This window comes from Camponotus vicinus, unplaced genomic scaffold, assembly GCF_025532165.1.
Source record: "Camponotus vicinus isolate PSW18456_S1 unplaced genomic scaffold, iyCamVici1.0 SCAF_2, whole genome shotgun sequence".
In the NCBI taxonomy this organism is placed as follows: domain Eukaryota; kingdom Metazoa; phylum Arthropoda; class Insecta; order Hymenoptera; family Formicidae; genus Camponotus; species Camponotus vicinus.
In genome coordinates, this window is record NW_028141956.1 from 10,795,717 (window position 1) to 10,817,137 (window position 21,421).

The 21,421-nt window shown below is 28.0% G+C and overlaps 1 protein-coding gene across 6 annotated transcripts; it reads left to right on the forward strand.

The window, feature by feature from the left end:
• The first annotated feature begins 419 nt into the window (after window positions 1-419).
• Window positions 420-14,370, forward strand: LOC145967008 (G-protein coupled receptor Mth2-like). 6 transcript variants are annotated; one of them, XM_083091560.1, is made up of 6 exons: window positions 420-513; window positions 5,677-6,832; window positions 8,908-8,986; window positions 9,969-10,153; window positions 10,278-10,443; window positions 13,638-14,370. In XM_083091560.1, the coding sequence occupies exons 2-6, from the start codon at window positions 5,695-5,697 to the stop codon at window positions 14,008-14,010; spliced, it is 1,941 nt and encodes a 646-aa protein (XP_082947686.1). In that variant the 5' UTR covers window positions 420-513; window positions 5,677-5,694; the 3' UTR covers window positions 14,011-14,370. The 6 variants fall into 6 exon arrangements, with proteins under 6 accessions (XP_082947686.1, XP_082947685.1, XP_082947682.1 ...); XM_083091559.1 differs by lacking the exon at window positions 420-513 and adding an exon at window positions 1,895-2,044; XM_083091556.1 differs by lacking the exon at window positions 420-513 and adding an exon at window positions 5,112-5,257.
• The last annotated feature ends 7,051 nt before the right edge of the window (window positions 14,371-21,421 follow it).

Here is a 21,421-nt window from a genome sequence, read left to right on the forward strand (position 1 = left end):
TTCAACATACTTTACTACAAAACGAGAATGAAAGGTTGAACGAATTATTTCAACTGATCGTCCACGATCCGTGCCAGAAGACATTTTGTTAATTCCGACAATTATCCGAACGACGAATACATATTTTTAATGACTCTTTGTATCAGCCGCATCACGACTCAAATTTATCCGCTCAACGTCCTATTGTCCTGCCATTGTGCAGCATGAGAAATTTGATGTAATCATTTGCATCGACACCAAGAACGAGACTATAAAAGAAAGCATAAGCCAGGTCATGAACGAAAATATATAACAAAATGATAAACGAAAATGTAGATGAATGGTTAATTAATTATGCCATCATACTTATTATTCTCAATGTTTTGTCTCTGTTTTTTCTTTTAATGACGTTTGTGATTTATTCCGTATTACCAGAGCTTCAGAATATTCACAGCTACATGCTACGTAGATATGTCGGATCGATGTTCGTTGGAAGAATGTACTATTTCGTAATTCAACTCATCCAATTCCAAGGTATTGGAAATTTTGCTTACTTCGTATTTGGTATTATTTAACAACGCAGTTAACAAAGCATATATGTCTGTCAGACTCATCAGTTATTTATTTCATTTTAATTAGTGCACACATACATAAAATAACTGGAATTTAAATTATAAAAAATAAATTATAAAAAATCATCAAATTAAAAATACATTAAAAAACAAATTTGCATTTTGCATTTTAAAGTACAATCAATTTATTTAGATTCAATTATATAAATGTTTTTTAAATATTATATAAATATTATATAAATATTTTTTTAATAGCTAAAAAAGATTTTGCGCAAATTTTTTTAAATTAAAACATTTTTCATTCAATATTGGTATCTACTCGTTACATTTATTATTTTTTGTTAAAAACTTTACATGAAAATAATTGTAATAACTTATTTTTGTATCGTCAAACATAATAGTACATAATGGTACACAATAGTACATAATAGTACATCATAGTACATCATAGTAATTCATATATATATATATATATATATATATATATATAATTCGACAAATATATATATACACATATAATTCGTTGTCACAATGTTTTGCGTATTATATATACCCGAAGTATACTGTGTGTTTTGCATTATGGATTAATTATACATGTACTAATTAAATTAATATGTTATCTCGAAATATTTCGTTTCATTAGATTTTACGATTCATATCTTACTGCGCGTTTCCAAAAATGATTAAATAATTAAAAATCTAAATAAAATATAATTATACTTTTACGCATTGGTAAAAACACTTCTTTTTTTTAATATTTGAATTTATTATATAATATAAAGAACATTAATACTTAAAAATATTAATTTTCGGATTTATTATATATATATATATATATATATATATATATATATTTCTCTATACATATAATAAATCCGAAAATTATATATATAGCGTAAGGATTTTATTAATGTGCATATAATATTTTAACACAAATTATGAAACAAATATCACATACTCTAAAATAATTAATATTTTAAAAAATAATTATACTAGTAATTATTACGAGTAAACTGTTTAGTAAATTTTTCACTCACCCCTAAAAAATAATAAAGAAATTACAGTTTATAAAAAAATTTTATTTAAATATATAAATCTCTATGAAATATAATATAGAAATGAGAGAAAAATCTAGTATATATATATATACGGGGTGTAACTGAAAAAGCGCCCACGGAGAAAATAGCGTTATTCCTAATTAAAAATCAAGTCGAAAAGTCCTGAACCATTTTTTTCTATAACGCTTAATAAAACGGTAATTATTGAGTAAAGTTGCGCCAATAAGCACCGACCTTTAGACGGGCGCACGTCAGTGAGCCGCGCACCTGGCGCCTGGTAGTGTACGTGAGCGCTCCGCCGCTACGGCGCTATGTTATGCCGCTATCGTGCAATATTCTTATGCGTTGTAATAATGTGAAAAACTTTATTTTGCATTAAAAATCATATTTCTTCCGTTAAAAGCGTTAAAGAAAATTTCGACAAGGAGGCTAAAGGTCGGTGCCCTGTATATATATACTCGTATATATATAGTATATAGTATAGTATAGTATAGTATAGTATAGTATATATATATATATATATATATATATATATATATATATATATATGTATATATATACATATATAATCTAAACAAATTTATAAATATATATTGATGTTAAATATAAAAAATATGTATAAAGTTTTTCATAAAATCTCTAGAATATATTGCATATACATTTTAATATACAATAATGTAAGGCAGATCATTATTCCATTTTTCCGCGCGATCACGCTTTACGGATATGTGAGTCACACGAGTCGCACGCGACGCAATTAAAAACAGCTAATTCGAGTCATATGAATCTAATCTATGAGTGAAGACGTGTAGTGCGCCATGCGATATCACACGCCTTTGCTGGGAAATCGTATAACGCGATTATGCTACTGTAAATCAACTGTGTTATTACCTTCATAACAGTTACGATTTATTTTGCTCCCGCATCCCAGCACACATTCGCGCAATAGCTCATTTCTATATGTTTTTCTATGACATTATTTCACATCTTTGTACAGAAATATTAAATCTTATATTATCCAGCATTTCATTTTTTATATTACATATGTTTAAATCTTGATATAAACATTTATATGCCTTTCTATTTTTTTTTAAATAATTTATGATTATATTTACTACTTATTGATGATTAATTTGTAAAAAAAGATTCTGGCATAGAAATTGTCTGCGCAGTCACAAAATTGTATATGTACAATCACGGATAAAATTTATTAATTCATAATATACAACTATAAAATAATTGTAAAACAAAAAATAAACTAGGAAAAAATTAAATAAATAAAAATATAAAATTTATATAAATTACATAAATACATAATTATTAAATAATTAAAAATTATGCATTTTTAAATAACTACATAACAAAGAAATAAAAAGAAATTTTTTCTATGAAACTATAGAAATTTTTTTCTATAGTTGAAATTATTTTTAATCGATAACAAAAAAGAGACTTCATACTGGACATTTTTTTGTTAAATTTATAAATGTGAAAATAATCTAATTTATAATATTGATTAATTTTTTTAACTTACAATACTAACTATATACATATTATATATAAATATAAATGCGTTGTTCATATGTCATCGTGTGCTATCACATCTATCTCATCCACTAATTTCGAATATATGTAATATTATACCTATAAATATTACATGAATCAATTATGTTGCATACATTATTTTGTATACTCTCAATTATTTTTATCTTTTCTCAATTAGCTGTAAAATCGCATATTATATCTTCTAATGCAGTTTAATTCTCAGTCTTTTCGTATCATTTTGAGCGATCGAAGGAATTTAAAAAATAAATCGAGACCATATCATTATATCTTCGTTTTCCTGTTATTATGTGCGTTTGTATGAAGTATGATTGATGAATACAAACTGGATTTTAATTTTATCCATTAATTACCTGGTTTTGACGGGCATCAACACTTATATAAGATGTTCAAGAGTTACCGTAATGGCAAATTCTTAAGATCATTTGGAGAAGATTTTTCCTCAGTCAAAATGTTAACGAAAGTTACCTTCTTGCAAGTTTCTAATTCTTACCATCATATATCTTTGTAACTTTGTAAAGTTTTAAATTAAAATTCTATTAAAGTAAACTCCATCTCTGAAATTAACTAAAGAATGTAGTTTTGATAATCTTCTAATTCTCTCCATAAAGTTTAATTTGTGAAGAACCTTTCTTTTTGAATTGTTTATATGTATTTTAGTAATTAGGTATTAATGCTGTGACATTTTTATTGAGAAAAAAAGCTCTCCAAATTAGCAGATAATGATCCTTATATAATAACTATAATAAATGATTGATTGATTTTTCCTGCATCTTTAATATTCAATAAATATTTTTTTAAATAAATTCCTCCACTCTATATATATATATATATATATATATATATATATATATATATATAAACACATATATATATATATATATATATATATAAACATTTTCATTATTCGTTCATTGTATTACTCCGAAAATCTAATTGGAGTTTCGGTAATTCTCACAAAATGTAACGATGTTCAATCGGAGTATTAAAGTGATAAATGTTAGAATTTGTATTGATTTTTCAAGATGCTCAAATTATTATATATAGAAATTTATCATATCGTTTTTTATCATTAAGTATGTCATATGGTTTGCATCAGATTACTTGAATGCTATTGACGACTCATCGTCCTCGGTAATCTTATCCAGTTGTTCGAATACATTTTTTTTTATAGAAGATTCTTTTCTTTGTCAACAATCAGAATCGAGTATGAAATTAAGTCATATCATCACAACCTGACCTATCGCTATTTTTAATTTTCAATTAAATAAATCATAAGATAACTGTTAAGACACAAACCTTGAATTCAAACCGGTTTTTATACTAATAGATTATTACCGGAGCGGAGTTTTAGCGAATACTTACCGAATACTTATTGGAGCGGAGTTTTAGCGAATAACGATAACTGATATATTAGCGTAATTTTCTACAATCTTCGTATAATCTTTTGATTACCTCTTTTTTGTAACTTACAAATAATAATAAGATTAGTAAATTTGTTAGATATAAATAGAATTTTTCTTAAGCATATGCTATATTGATTGATTTTTAAAAGAAATTTTTTAACTCAAATATTTAAATAACTAAAACTTCTAATAAAAGTTTACAAAATATTATAAGTATTTAATAAAATAAGTATTTAAAATATTTAAAGTATTTAAAATATTTAAAGTATTTAAAATATTTATGTTATTTGGATGCTGCTGTATATCAATATATTTTCTATTTTAATGTATCTTTAAAATGGTATCTTTAAAAATATAAAAGATTTTCATTCAAGCATTAAACATCTAAAAAACAGCATTATTTCGCTGCTGAATTGGTCAGTATCGTCTGTAGAAGTTTGCGAGTGAAATTTTACTTTGTGTATGTAAAAGTTATATGTATGTGTATAGTAGTAGATAGACTGTTTTTCTACTACTCGTACGACTTGTCGTCCTCGGTTAGTCTCATCTTCTCGTTTGTGCGGGCACATGTTTCTTGCGCATTCTTCTTTCATTCGTCTCGAAAAAAGAAGTCGAAACCGGATGTAGTATTAATTTTGTTGAACCTAGTGAGATAAAAATTGATCGTGTATTAGACAATAAAGTTATTAAAAGCTTCTAAAATCAAATATTTAAAAATGAAGTATTCACGCATGTCATTCATTCATTAAACTATATATTCTAGAAAGAAATAAAAGAATATGATTCAAAAGCCTAACAACAGTTCCTAGCATTACATTACTAAAAGAATCAAAATATATTTCGGTCCTTGTCGAGGTTCTGTTCTATCAGCATTAATTCTCTTCCTAACAGACATTTGCGAGAGTAAATTCTGCAAAAGTAACTTCTTCGATCGTAAAAACTAAGACAAAATGATTTGTCATGATCAAACCATCGCGAATATTAATATATATTTTTATAACGATATTAACTATATTTTCCAATTCGTAATTCACATATCGTTGCATTTGAACATCTGACTATGAAATTACTGTAGATAAGAATCAGATATGTATTTTTCAGGTATAAATTCGATCCAAAATGACAATATTGACAATGTGTGAAAAAAATTTCAAGATGTTTTGGTGTTATGCGTTTTTTCTCCTCATCGCTTCGTTGTCGAAATCTGAGCAAAGTTTCACGAGCAACGAAGAGAAAAATGATAATATAACGATACGATATGAGCTAGACTCTGCAACAAACTATGGCGACAAAATGAAAACACTGTCTTATGATTTGTATGAAAAATCTACTAACAATACGCAGTACGACAATATGCAGAATGAATCTCGCATCACGTCCATGAACAACGATAATGACTCGATACGATATAAACTTAGCACGCCTTCTATACAGAATCATATGGATGATAAACAAATACCGATGAAATCTCAAACGAATTCGACAAATGCCAACTATAAAAGGAATTTTACATCACAGGAAATTTATGGAAATTTGATGAATATTGAAGACAAGAACAATTCTATGTCACAAGAATTCTTTGAAAATTTCAATAAAGACAGCAATATAAGTAACATCGTTTCATATGAAACATGCCAACTTGACAATATTACTTGCATTCAACTCTGTTGTTCTCCTGGCGATCGCCTGAATGACAGCAAATGCATCCCGGAAAAAATTAAATACTTTCTTCCGAATGTGTACAAATACACGAATGATTCGTTGCAGAGCGAAAATAAAACAGTAGACGAATTGTTTCAACTGACCATTTACGATCCATGCGAGGAAAATCGCTCTCTGCTTCCTTATGGTTATCAATACGATTACATGTTTTTTGTCAATGGTTCTCTATATTTATCTCATTATAAAATATTTGCTAAGTCGGCATCATATTGTCTCGCCATTATAGATGGAGATAAATTCGAAGTGACTATCTGTTCAGAGACTCTTGACAAGATCCGTAATAAGACAACTAATGTCGATAATAACAACTCGTTGATTAAAAACATGCAAATCATACATGTGAGCTTCCATATTGTATCTATACTATTTTTGGTATCAATATTTCTGGTGTATTCCATATTGCCAGATCTCCGGAACGTACACGCTTTCATGTTGCGCAATTACAGTGGTACCTTGTCCGTCGCATACACACTAGACATTGCAAATATTTTAATTAAATCGGATGCTGTAGGATATCCTATCTGTGTTATATTAGGTATAGTATATCTAAATCACATAATTATGCAATCAATGCAACATATGTTTGGTAGACGTACTAGTGTACATTTGCCAAATAATTCTCTAATTATTCTTTTTAATAACTTGAAAATAATTTGTTAAAATTTAAAAAATGCAAGGATTAATAGTGAGAAAAATTTAAATTTTAGGTATATTATAATATATAACTTTAACGCGCGCGTATATATAATTAAGTTAGCTTTGTAAACATATTTCTTTTGTATTTTAAAAGAGTTATACTTTGAATTGAATTATTATTTAATTTAAGTTGGTACATATTTATTACATATGTTAATATTGATATAAAATTTTAGTGCAAAAAAATTAGAATATACAGGGTGTCCCATTTTAAAAGTTCCACCTTCATAACTTTTCAGGATCAACGTTTGAAGGAAAACGACTCGAATAAAAGTTGTAGGGAACAAAGGGGGCTATCTAATAGTGACCTTGGATTCGACATTAAAGGTCATTTTCAAGGTCATTTGAAGATCAACTTCCGTTTATTAAATGGGAACCCCTATTTTTTATTACTTATTCTTGTAGCTTATCCCGAGAGCTTTCCAAAACACTATAATAAAGTATTTCTTCATTCAGTACTTTTCGAGTTATGAGGCTTGAAATAATTTCTTAATTATATATAAACATACAGTTGTTTTTTCTTTACACCAATTGATTCCTCTCATTATTTTGTACATAAAAGTATTAAGGTAAGATAATCGAAAAATGAATATTTTACTAGATATTTTATGGTTTATATAAAATTAAGAAATTATTTCAAGCCTCATAACTCGAAAAGTACTGAATGAAGAAATATTTTATTATAGTGTTTTGGAAAGCTCTCGAGATAAGCTACAAGAATAAGTAATAAAAAATAGGGGTTCCCATTTAAAAAATGGAAGTTGACCTTCAAATGACCTTGAAAATGATTTTTAATGTCGAATCCAAGGTCACTATTAGATAGCCCCCTTTGTTCCTTACAACTTTTATCCGAGTCGTTTTCCTTCAAACGTTGATCCTGAAAAGTTATGAGGATGGAACTTTTAAAATGGGACACCTTGTATATATATATATACAGGGTGAGCCATTTTAATTAACGCACGCAATTATTTCGGAAACAAAGCATTTTAGAGAAAAATGTTTCAGACAAAAGTTTTTGGTTTCGAGGGGGCCATAAGATGGTATCATTGGTTTGACCTTGAAGAGTTATTTGAAGGTCACATGAAGGTCACTTTCAATTTCTTAAATGGAACCTACTATTTGTCATTGCATATTCTTGTAGCTTATCTCGAGAGCTTTCCAAAACACTATAATTAAGTACCTTTTCGTTAAGTACTTTTTGAGTTATGAGGCTTGAAATAATTTCTTAATTTTACATAAACCGTAAAATATCTTGTAAAATATTCATTTTTCGATTATCTTACCTTAATACTTTTACGTACAAAATAATGAGAGGAATCAACTGGTGTAAAGAAAACACATAGTTGTTTTGAAGAAAAAATATATAATTTGCAATTAACAATTCCATATTTTTTCTTAAAAACAACTATGTGTTTTATTTACACCAATTGATTCCTCTCATTATTTTGTACATAAAAGTATTAAGATAAGATAATCGAAAAATGAATATTTTACAAGATATTTTACGGTTTATGTAAAATTAAGAAATTATTTCAAGCCTCATAACTCAAAAAGTACTTAACGAAAAGGTACTTAATTATAGTGTTTTGGAAAGCTCTCGAGATAAGCTACAAGAATATGCAATGACAAATAGTAGGTTCCATTTAAGAAATTGAAGGTGACCTTCATGTGACCTTCAAATAACTCTTCAAGGTCAAACCAATGATACCATCTTATGGCCCCCTTGAAACCATAAAACTTTTGTCTGAAACATTTTTCTCTAAAATGCTTTGTTTCCGAAATAATTGCGTGCGTTAATTAAAATGGCTCACCCTGTATATATATTTTTTTTTAACGAAAAATTATAATAGTAATTATAAGTCCCATTTTAATATGTTCTCAATGTTTAAAATGTTATATATTTTATTTTCATAGCTTTCTTCAATTACTTTTGTTTTTTAACAAGCTTTTTTTGGCTAAATATAATGAGTTTCGACATGTGGTGGACATTTAGGTAAGTTGCTAAGTTTTTCATATTATCTTTATTTTGCATAATATTAACTTAATTTTATATTGATTTATGTTATAAAATACGACGCAACAATATAATTTTCTGTAATATATAAATGTATTTTATAGTATATATCTGCAATGGGAAGACAAAAACGCGGAATGATATCATTGAATTAAACAAATAGAGTTGTTTCTCATATTATGTTATTACGTGATAGTGTAAGCAACTGGCTTAAGAAAAGTTTATAGTCTAAAGATAATAAAATTACAACTTCAAATAAACAGTTTTTTTAAGAGATTCTATCATTGTATGAAGATTTTCAAATGATTAATATCTATTTTTGGTGAAATTAAATTAAATTTTTGGAAATAAAAATAACATATTAGTTAATGATAATTAATATTAAACATTATGAAATATTTATAAAATATTATTAACTAGTATAATAATTCGCGACATAATGTAACAAACTTTTTTTAATGTAACAGCATAATTTTTTTAATATCATATAAATTAATATTTATATTTATTTAATATATGTATCTATATATCGGTTTAATTTTTTTCCTTTTTCTTATGTAAAAGGAATATTAATAAATTTTTAATTTTTTTATCAAAAATATGTTTCTTATAACTAAATTAAAATTTGAATTACCATTATCATATCTGCACATGATATATAAATGTATGCTAGTTTCTGAATGTTATATGAATGTTATACCATACTAATCAAATTGATATCTTATGTATCAATGTTTATTAATTATGTATCGATATCTTATATATTGATATCTTATGATATCTTATAATCAAATCATTGTAATCGTATGGTTATCATATTATGTAAATCTACTTTTGTAGAATGGGTGTTTGAGAAAACCTCGATGAAAGGCAAACATTATTTTAACACGCATTTACATTGTAATTTTTTTTATCTGATTTTTATTTTGATTAAATATGACATGTAAATTACGTTTTGCAGAGGATTCTGTTCATTACAAAGAAACGTCAGACATCGAGAAAAAAGAAAGTTAGTTCTTTATGCGATCTGTGCGTTGGGTGTACCTTTTATCCTCGCTATTATTTGTGTCATTATGGATTTTGCTTCCGAAAATTTGCCGGAAATTTTGCGACCGGAATTTCACACAGGTGATTGCTGGTTCGCTGGTAAGTGAACAGATTGCATCTATTATAGAATCGATTTATTATTTATCATTGTTATTTATTATCTATTAATTGCATTTTAATATATCATGAGAAATAGAAAATTCTTTACATATCATACTTACAGGGAAGGGAGCGTTTTTATTGTATTATTACGGAATCAAAAGTATCTGTATCATTAGTAGCATTTGCTTATCCATTTCTACAGCAGTGAAGATCGCGCGTTACGAAAAGGAAATAGGCCTTCGTTTGACAGATACAGAAAGCAAGCGATATAATGACAATAAGAAATGGTCTGTATCTAATAAACATTTATCAATGTGTAATAATCTACCTTGTTAATGATATTCATATCGATATTTTTAATAACATCTCTATTAACAACATTACATAATCAATCAATTCTGATAAGAGAAAGGTATGATCATTTGTGTGACAGTAATTTTTCTTATTTTTTTTCTTTTAATTAATACCTTTTTATAAAGGCATATTTCATTGATACCTGAAAGTTTCGAAGTGTGTTGTCTCTATTTCGCATTGTTGATTGATTGTTTTATTCGCTTTACTCGTATCATTCAAATAGTTTGACAGTTTGACACTTTGTAACAAACACTTAAAAGAAATAAAGTTAAAAAAAGAGGAGAAAAGGAGAAAAAGGAGAAGGAGAAGCGAATAGAAAGATATATATATATATATATATATATATATATATATATATATATACTCATTTTTTGAAGGCTATCTTCATCGTCCGCCATTTTATAAAACATTTTTTGTAATTCAAATTTGGTTTTCTTGGTTTTTAAGAGAAATGTTCGAGCTTTAATTTGAGCTTTGTTTCATCTCGATACGATGATTTTTTGCTGATTTATCGCTATGTGAAAATGTGAAAAAATTGTGTTAAAATTTAGTGGCCCGTTTTTTTTGCGGGTGAGTGTATATATATATACAGGGTGTCCCATTTTAACTTGGACAGTAAAATATCTCAAAAACTAAGCCCAGCAAACAAAAATGTTTCAAACAAAAGTTGTATGGTTTCGAGGGGGCCATAAGATGGTACCATTGGTTTGACCTTCAAGAGTCATTTAAAGGTCACGTGAAGGTCATTTCAATTTTTTTAAATGAAATACCCTATATATTTTTGCACATTCTTGTAGCTTATCTCGAGAGCTTTCCAAAACACTATAATTAAGTACCTTTTCGTTTAGTACTTTTTGAGTTATGAGGCTTGAAATAATTTCTTAATTTTACATAAACTGTAAAATATCTTGTAAAATATTCATTTTTCGATTATCTTACCTTTTACGTACAAAATAATGAGAGAAATCAATTGGTGTAAAGAAAACACATAGTTGTTTTTAAGAAAAAATATGGAATTAATTGCAAATTACATATTTTTTCTTCAAAACAACTATGTGTTTTCTTTACAAAACGCAAAAAAACGGGCCACTAAATTTTAACACAATTTTTTCACATTTTCAAATAGCTATAAATCAGCAAAAAATCATCGTATCGAGATGAAACGAAGCTCAAATTAAAGCTCGAACATTTCTCTTAAAAACCAAGAAAACCAAATTTGAATTACAAAAAATGTTTTATAAAATGGCGGACGTTGAATATAGCCTTCAAAAAATGGGAAACAAATTTTTTTTTTGAACTGTTGCGTTGTTCAGGAGAATCGACACGCTAATACACAAATGTATGAGTTTTGAAGCTCATTTATTTCCTAACAAATCCATATTTTAAACAATTTTCTACTACCTTTTTTAATAAAGTTATACCGTTTTGAAGAAAATGTTGCAAAATAGGCCTTTTCTTGTAAAATCTGCAATTCAACAATAAATTATCGAGAAAAATTTTTTCAATAAAAGAAATTAAAGTGTAACTCGACCCAAGATGCTCCATATGGTTGGATTTAAATCTTTTGTGAGTGCGTGCGTGTACATATGCATATACATGTATCCTGCTCTTGGCATTATCCAGAGTCAACGATCCTGTGAACATGGCAGGAATCTGATCCCATGTGTGTGTGTGTGTGTGTGTGTGTGTATGTGTGTGTGTGTGTGTGTGTGTCTGTGTGCGTGTGCGTGTGTGCGTGTGCGTATGTGCGTGTGCGCGCGCGCGTATGTTTAATAATGCGTATTGCCTCCTTTCGCATTTATCAATTCTTCAATTTGTTGGAGCATACTGTTAATCAAATTTCTTCCTGTTTTAAATTTTTCCTGTTTTAAATTGTTCGATTCCTCTTGCAAAGCGTTGCGGTGAAAAGGCCCATTTTGCAACATTTTCTTCAAAACGATATAACTTTATTAAAAGAGGTCGTAGACAATTGTTTAAAATATGGATTTGTTAGGAAATAAATGAGCTTCAAAACTCATACATTTGTGTATTAGCGTGTCGATTCTCCTGAGCAAACAAAAATAGTCTTAGTTTTTTTAAATAGTATGCAGAATGTGTTATTTGAACGTAATCAGTCTTCTAATGCAATAGCTCCTTTTTTATTTTTAATCTCTAATCTGGTATATTGTTATTTTTTATTTTTTTAATTTTTTTAATTTTTTATTTATTTATTTATAATATACAAAAAAGATAAAAGAGATTTTTTTAGTACAAAATGTTTACGTATTCTTGAAAATGTGCGAGGAGCGCTCAGACATTGACTTACGTCTTACGATATAAATCACAAATCACAGTCAGTATCAGTATTAGTTTTTTTTAATTAAATTAAAATGAGTAATTACAACTTTCCTCTCTCTCCCTTTTTTCTCAAAAACATTAATAAAATAAGACATTTTTCGTTTACAATTGCCATTTGTTCATTAAAAAACATTTGCTGCAAAACGCGACTTTTCTGTAAAAAAATTGCATTTTCACAATTTTCCCCGGTGTTTGGACAATTTTAAGCTTCATTTTTGAGTCCAGCAGGTTCAAAAACATAAAGATATATCGATTTTATACAATCCCCTTACAGGCAAATTTTGGCCCCTTTTCAGCATTGTTCTTTAGTGGCCCGTTTTTTTTGCGGGTGAGTGTATATATTAAAGCTATTTATATGTTAATATTGTAAATATTTTTTAGTAACAAATTTGTAAAGTCATATTGTGAAAATGACGTTTTTATAAAACATCAAATAACATTGAAATAAAATTATATTTATTTTATTGATCAACAGTCATGCATTTAAAATATATATAGAATACTTTTAAAGAATACTTTTTTCATTGATTTTTTTAAAATCAAGTTTGAAAAAAGAAGATAAAGTTTTGCATATGTAATTTTTTATAAAATTATATATGCAATTATATATAAAATATATAATTTAATCAAAAAAAAGTAAAGTGAGAATCACATTATTATATATAATAGGAGCATGCTCACTGAGCTAAGTAGCAATCTAATGTGATTGATGAATTCAAAGATAAAAATCAAAAAAGATAATTTGATTAATAGTATTTATAATTGTTATTATATGTATGTTTGTTTGCAGGTTCAATTTATATCTGAAGCTATTTATCATGCTGTTTATAGTAATTGGCATAAAATGGTCCCTGATGACAGGAACATGGTTGTCTGGGAATATATCAAATTACATGTCATATGGTATTAATTTGATAGATATTGTGCAGAATTTCTTCACATTTATCATATTTGTGTGGAAAAAGAAGATCAAACGGATGTTACTGAAGCGATTCGGATGCAGTGTATTTATTACAACAGCTCAATCCACAACGAATACAACATCGTCAAGTGCTTCAACGCACACTACTACATCAGGAGAGATGTCTATGCAGAAAAAGATAAATTCTTGCGGAGAAAGGAATCATCACGTGAAAAATTCAACCGATGGAACTGATCTCTAATGTTGCAATTCTAATGTGCAAAATAAAGTTTTATAGCAGATCAGGAGTCAACAGTTGATCAGCAATTAATTATAATCTCATAATTTTCAAAACGAAAATTAATTTTATAGTCTTAAACACTGATCTTTTTCTTTTAATCTTGAATAAACTTAACTCAACATTTTACATAGAATATTTTTTCCACACAGTCCATTTTTTTACTATCTTACTAATTTTTATATTTTAAAATTTATTTATAAGCGTTTATTAATATTATTTACGCCTTAAAAAGATATTAAAGCAAGGAAAGTTATCCTCGTAGAATATCAAGAAGGTACTGCGAACTATCGCCTCTTCGATCCCAGTACCAAAAGAATTTTGGTAACTAGAGACGTTACATTCAACGAGAAGAGTACTTATATGACATCTCCAATTGAGGAATCCAGAGAATTTGAATTAATGATACCGAAAAACAAGGATGAAGAAGGCGATGAAGAAGTTACTAGGGCAGAAGGATCAGCGGATCACATCAAATATCACATACTCACTAAAATAATTAATATTTTAAAAAATAATTATACTAGTAATTATTACGAGTAAACTTTTTAGTAAGTTTTTCACTCACCTTTAAAAAATAATAAAGAAATTACAAAGTTGTTCGAGAAAGTCTGTATTATATTATAAAGCTGTTAGATTTAAGAGTCTTCTCGAATATTCTCGAATGGGACGTTATTTTTGCGGACGAAAGGGCAGATATTTTGATTTAGTTTTTTCGGGCGCTACGTCAAAAAGTCAATATCTAGATCAAGACAAACAGGGTATCGTTGTCGATCTACGATTGGTCGAAATAATCGAACGATCTGACTCGATGCCTTGTTTGGATAATTCGCTACCTTATTCCTTGTTCTCAAAATGATTCACTGTACGACCAGAAGTCACACGGAGCACACGCGTTCATCTTTGTCCGTAAAAATATTACTTTGTCTCGCGAGCTGAAGTTCGAAACGCGCTTGGGCGGTCCGTAAGAGAAGATTTGGTTTTCTTAAATGAAAATAATTTAACTCTCTGTGCGGACTCTTGTGATTTCGTCTACCTCTCTCACCGGCGAAAAAAATAAATATTTTTAATGCGGTCGTGTTAATTGAAGGCGCGGCTACAAAAATTTATAAAAAAATTTTATTTAAATATATAAATTTCTTTAAAATATAATATAGAAATGAGAAAAAATCTAGTATATATATATATATATATATATACATATAATCTAAACAAGTTTATAAATATATATTGATGTTATAAATATAAAGTACATGTATAAAATTTTTCATAAAATCTAGCGTATTTTCTACAATCTTCGTATAATTTTTTGATTACCTCTTTCTTGTAACTTAGAAATAACAATAAGATTAGTAAATTTGTTAGATATAAATAGAATTTTTCTTAAGCATATGCTATATCGATTAATTGATATTTAAAAGAAATCTTTCAATTCAATATTTAAATAACTAAAAAATCTAATATAATATAAGTTTACAAAATATTTTAAGTATTTAAAATATTTATGTTATTTGGATGCTGCTGTATATCAATATATTTTCTATTTTAATGTATCTTTAAAATGGTATCTTTAAAAATATAAAAGATTTTCATTCAAGCATTAAACATCTAAAAAACAGCATTATTTCGCTGCTGAATTGGTCAGTATCGTCTGTAGAAGTTTGCGAGTGAAATTTTACTTTGTGTATGTAAAAGTTACATGTATGTGTATAGCAGTAGATAGATTGTTCTTCTACTACTCGTACGACTTGTCATCCTCGGTTAGTCTCATCTTCTCGTTTGTGCGGGCACATGTTTCTTGCGCATTCTTCTTTCATTCGTCTCGAAGAGAAAACTCGAAACCGGATGTAGTATTAATTTTGTTGAACCCAGTGAGATAATAAAAATTAATCATGTATTAGACAATAAAGTTATTAAAAATTAATCGTGTATTAGACAATAAAGTTATTAAAAATTTTTAAAATCAAATATTTAAAAATAAAGCATTCACACATTAAACTATATTATTTTATGTCATTCATTCATTAAACTATACATTCTATATAGAAAGAAATAAAAAAATATGATTCAAAAAGCTTAACGACAGTTCCTAGCATTACATTACTAAAAGGATCAAAATATATATTTCGGTCCTTGTCAAGGTTCTGTTCTATCAGCATTAATTCTTTTCCTGACAGACATTTGCGAGAGTAAATTCTGCAAAAGTAACTTCTTCGATCGTAAAAACTAAGATAAAATGAGTTATCATAATCAAATCATCGCGAATATTAGTGTATTTTTTTATAACGATATTAACTATATTTTCCAATTCGTAATTCACATATCGTTGCATTTGAACATCTGACTATGAAATTACTGTAGATAAGAATCAGATATGTATTTTTCAGGTATAAATTCGATCAAAAATGACAATATTGACAATATGTGAAAAAAATTTCGAAAAGTTTTGGTGTTATGCGTTTTTTCTCCTCATCGTTTCGTTGTCGAAATCTGAGCAAAGTTTCATGAGCAACGAAGAGAAAAATAATAATATAACGATACGACATGAGCTAGACTCTATAACAAACTATGACGACAAAATGAAAACACCGTCTTATGATTTGTATGAAAAAACTACTAACAATACGCAGTACAACAATATGCAGAATGAATCTCGCATCACGTCCATGAGCAACGATGATGAAGATAGCAATATAAGTAACATCGTTTTATACAAAACATGCCAACATGACAATATTACTTGCATTCAACTCTGCTGTCCTCCTGGCAATCGCCAGGTTGACGGCGAATGCATCCCGGAAAAAATTAAATACTTTCTTCCGAACGTGTATAAATACACGAATGATTCGTTGCAGAGCGAAAATAAAACAGTAGACGAATTGTTTACACTGACCATTTACGATCCATGCAAGAAAAATCCCCAATTGCTTCCCTATGGTTATCAATACGATTACACATTTTTTGCTAACGGTTCTCTCTATTTATCTTATTATAAAATATTTGCTAAGTCGACATCATATTGTCTCGCTTTTATAGAGGGAGATAAGTTCGAAGTGATTATCTGCTCAGAGACTCTTGACAAGATCAACAATTTGATAACTGATGTCGATAATAACAACTCGTTGATTAAAAACATACAAATCATACATGTGAGCTTCCATATTGTATCTATACTATTTTTGGTATCAATATTTCTGGTGTATTCCATATTGCCAGATCTCCGGAACGTACACGCTTTCATGTTGCGCAATTACAGTGGTACCTTGTCCGTCGCATACACACTAGACATTGCAAATATTTTAATTAAATCGGATGCTGTAGGATATCCTATCTGTGTTACATTAGGTATGGTATATCTAAATCACATAATTATGCAATCAATGCAACATATGTTTGGTAGACATACTAGTGCACATTCGCCAAATAATTATTCTCTAATTATTCTTTTTAATAACTTGAAAATAATTTGTTAAAATTTTGAAAATGTAAAGATTAATAGTGAGTAAAATTTAAATTTTAGGTATATTTTAATATATAACTTGGAGGATGGAAATTTTTATCCCGTCCGTTCGTGGGCTGTCGCAACCGACTACTTTTAAATCATCATAAGTCCGCGAAAAAAAATCGTAGCGAACTTTTCCAAAATCCGTTGTATTCGTCTTGAAAAACCCTTTCAAATGAGCTGTAACTCGACCCCCCGTGCCATTACAAAAATTCGCCCCCCGTCGCCCCCTGCCCCCCATTGGGGGCTGGATGAGGGGTTTTGTCGTTAAACGATCGATATTATAGTCCCATTGAACTCATATAAATTTTAGCCCTTTATCTTGAACCGTTCAAAAGTTATTTAACCGTTCCGGAACTTTTTCCCATCACTGTATATGTATTATGTAGTGTATATATATATTCAAGAATTCGCAGATTCGTCTTCCGCTGCAAAAGACTATCATTGTTCAAATCAAATTGTTACAGATTAATAAACATAATGCAGTATAATAAACATATTTTTTTTGTTTCTGTAATTTGCAATATTGCTGCAATTATTAGACATTTAACAACTCGGTTATCCGTAAAAAGAAATCAAATGTAATTAATTCAATTGATCAACAGGTCGATATGCGTGAAAGTGTCTCTCATTTTGGTGATACACACTTTTGTTCATCATTCCATTTTTGAAGTTTCAATTTTTCACGATTGACGAGCAGGATGATAATTCGATGGTGCGACAGGAATTTCACTTAAATTTCATGAGAGACCATAAGATGAGATTGACCGATAAGCAATATTTGTACAAAAATTATATTAAGGATAACGACAGTAAGTCATTTTTACGATATGAATTCTTCACAAATTCCATGATTAATGAAAATATTGACTCGGAACAGTATGAACTCGATATGATAAAGAAAGATGAAAATGACAATCAAATGCCAGTAAAGCTCAACGACAAGAATAATTTCACTTTGTACGATTTCCGTCAAACTTTCAATGAAGATAATAATAAAAGCACCATCGTTCCACACAAGATATGTGATAACAATATTACTTGTATTCAACTCTGTTGTCGTCTTGGCGATCGTTTGATTGACGGAAAATGCGGCGCTGAAAGTGGTAAATACCTCTTTCCGAATGTGTATAAGTTTATTAACAATACTTTACTACAAAACGAGAATAAAAGGTTGAACGAATTTCAACTGATCGTTTACGATTCATGCCAGAAGATTGGACATTTTGTGCTTAATTCCGACAATTATCCGGACGACGAATACATATTCTTGACTAATGGCTCTCTGTATTAGCCGCATCACGATAAACTTATCCGCTCAACGTCCTATTGTCTTGCCATCGTGCATCGTAAGAAATTCGATGTACTCATTTGCATCGACATCAAGAACGAGACTATAAAGGAAGGCATAAGCAAGGTCATGAACGAAAGTATCAACGAAATGATAAACAAAAATGTAGATGAATGGTTAATTAATCATGCCATCATACTTATTATTCTCAATGTTTTGTCTCTGCTTTTTCTTTTAATGACGTTTATGGTTTATTCCGTATTACCAGAGCTCCAGAATATTCACAGCTACATGCTACGTAGATATGTCGGATCGATGTTTGTTGGAGGAATGTGCTGGGAAGTAATTCAACTCATCCAATACCAGGATATTGGCAATTTTGCTTGCTTCGCATTGGGTACTATTTAACAATGCAATTAACAAAGCACATATGTCTATCAGACTCATCAATTAATTATTTCTTTTTAATTAGTACACATGCACACATATATAAAATAACTGGAATTTGTAAATTATAAAAAAATTACCAATTGAAAATACATTAAAAAATAAATTTGCATTTTGCATTTTAAAGTACATTTTAAAGTACAATCAATAATTTAGATTCGATTATATAAATATTTTTTAAATATTATATGAATATTATATAAATATTTTTTTTAATATCTAAAAAAGATTTTGCGAAAATCTTTTTAAATTAAAAAATTTTTTACTCAATTGGTGTCTACTTGTTACGTTTATTATTTTTTGTTAAAAATTCTATATGAAAATAATTGTAATAACTTGTTTTTATATCGTCAAACATAATAGTATATAATAGTACATAATAGTACATAATAATACATGATAATAGTTCAACTTTATTGACTATTTTATTTTATTTATTGCTTTTATTTGTTCGACTGTTTCAGCCTTTGTCACCTATTATTTTTTATTGGCAGGCTATTTTTGGTTAAATGTAATGAGTTTCGACATGTGGAAGACATTTAGGTAGATATGAAATTTTTCATACTAAGCTTTAGATAATAAAAATCGATATTTGTAAAATTAATTTATTTTGAACTTGATTGAATTAATTCGCATTATGCGACAAAATATTTGTTTATAATATATTAACATATGCATTTACTTAAATTTGCAACGTAAATATATACTGTACATGTAAAAATAATGATAGAGGGTAGCACGATGTTTTAGATTTAATCGAAGAAAATATTTTATGTTGTTTCTTCATAGACTATACTCAGGTAAAAAAATCTAAGAGTAATTGAAATATATTTAAATATGTTACATTATTCTACGATCTCAAATACACATGTGTAACTATTCTATTATTGATTTCTATTGGATCTTATGGTTACTTGAAGTTTAAGTTCTGTTTTATGAGATAATATTTAATTTTTGTGCAAATAAAATGATTGTTCGCCGAATTGACATTTTTAAATACAATTAATATTTTAAAAATTTTATATTTTATTGTTTAGTAATTTACGATATATTATATTGCCAAAAATTTACTTTTAATTATTCTTCTTTTTACCTAAAGTTATTTTGATTTTTTTCTGTGTCATCCAACAATAATCCAAAACACGATATATTTTTTAATGATAAATTAGGTTTAATTATTTTGCTAGAAGTAAAATTGTGCCATTAACAGACTACTACCTGTAGATGTATATAAATGCATGATAATTTTTGATATATTGTGTGTTGTTATCATATAATCTAATATAAATCAATCTACACATATAGTTGTATAAGGTAAGTTTTCGAAAAGCAAAAATGAAATTATTTTAAATATACAATTAACTTCACAGAAAAATCCGTCCAATAAAAAGGAATGTAAAACTACGAAAGAGAAAAAAGATTATATTGTATTCGATTTATGCGTGGGGAAGTCCTCTCATTCTCGCTATTATTTGCAGCATCGTAGAATTCGATTTCAATAAGGACATGATCCAATCGAGAACAATATTCGACATCGAAAATTGTTGGTTCAATGGTAAGTGAGTATCATTAACTAATTAACTAATTAACATTAAGCTAATTCTTTTAGTTTTCTTTTTCTATTAATTTTAGCACATTTAAAAACCATGTATAATTAAAAATCTAAGAATTTCTGCTAAAATAAAAAATATTTAATTTAATGTATTTATATGCAACATATAATAATACGAGGAAGAGTAAGAAATTTATTTGTCACATTATATTTTCAGATGATATGGCGGTTATAATGTATTATTATGTACCCATGAGTATCAACACTATTAGTAGCATTTGTTTGTCCATTTATACGATACTGAAGATTATGCGCTACGAAAAAGAATTAGCTCGTCAACTAAGAGATTTTAATGTCCGGCGGCATAACAACATGCAATGGTTTGTGCATAAGCATATTTGCATCGACTCGAAATAAATTATCTTTTTAGTGAGAGTCAACAAACATGTTTTTCGAAATATAAAGACAATCGTCTCTGTCTTCTCAATTTTTTCTTCTCAGAAGCAAAAAAGATAACAAACAATAGTGCAAACAAAATCAAAATGAATACGCTTTTTCATAAAAATTGAAATTATAATTTTTA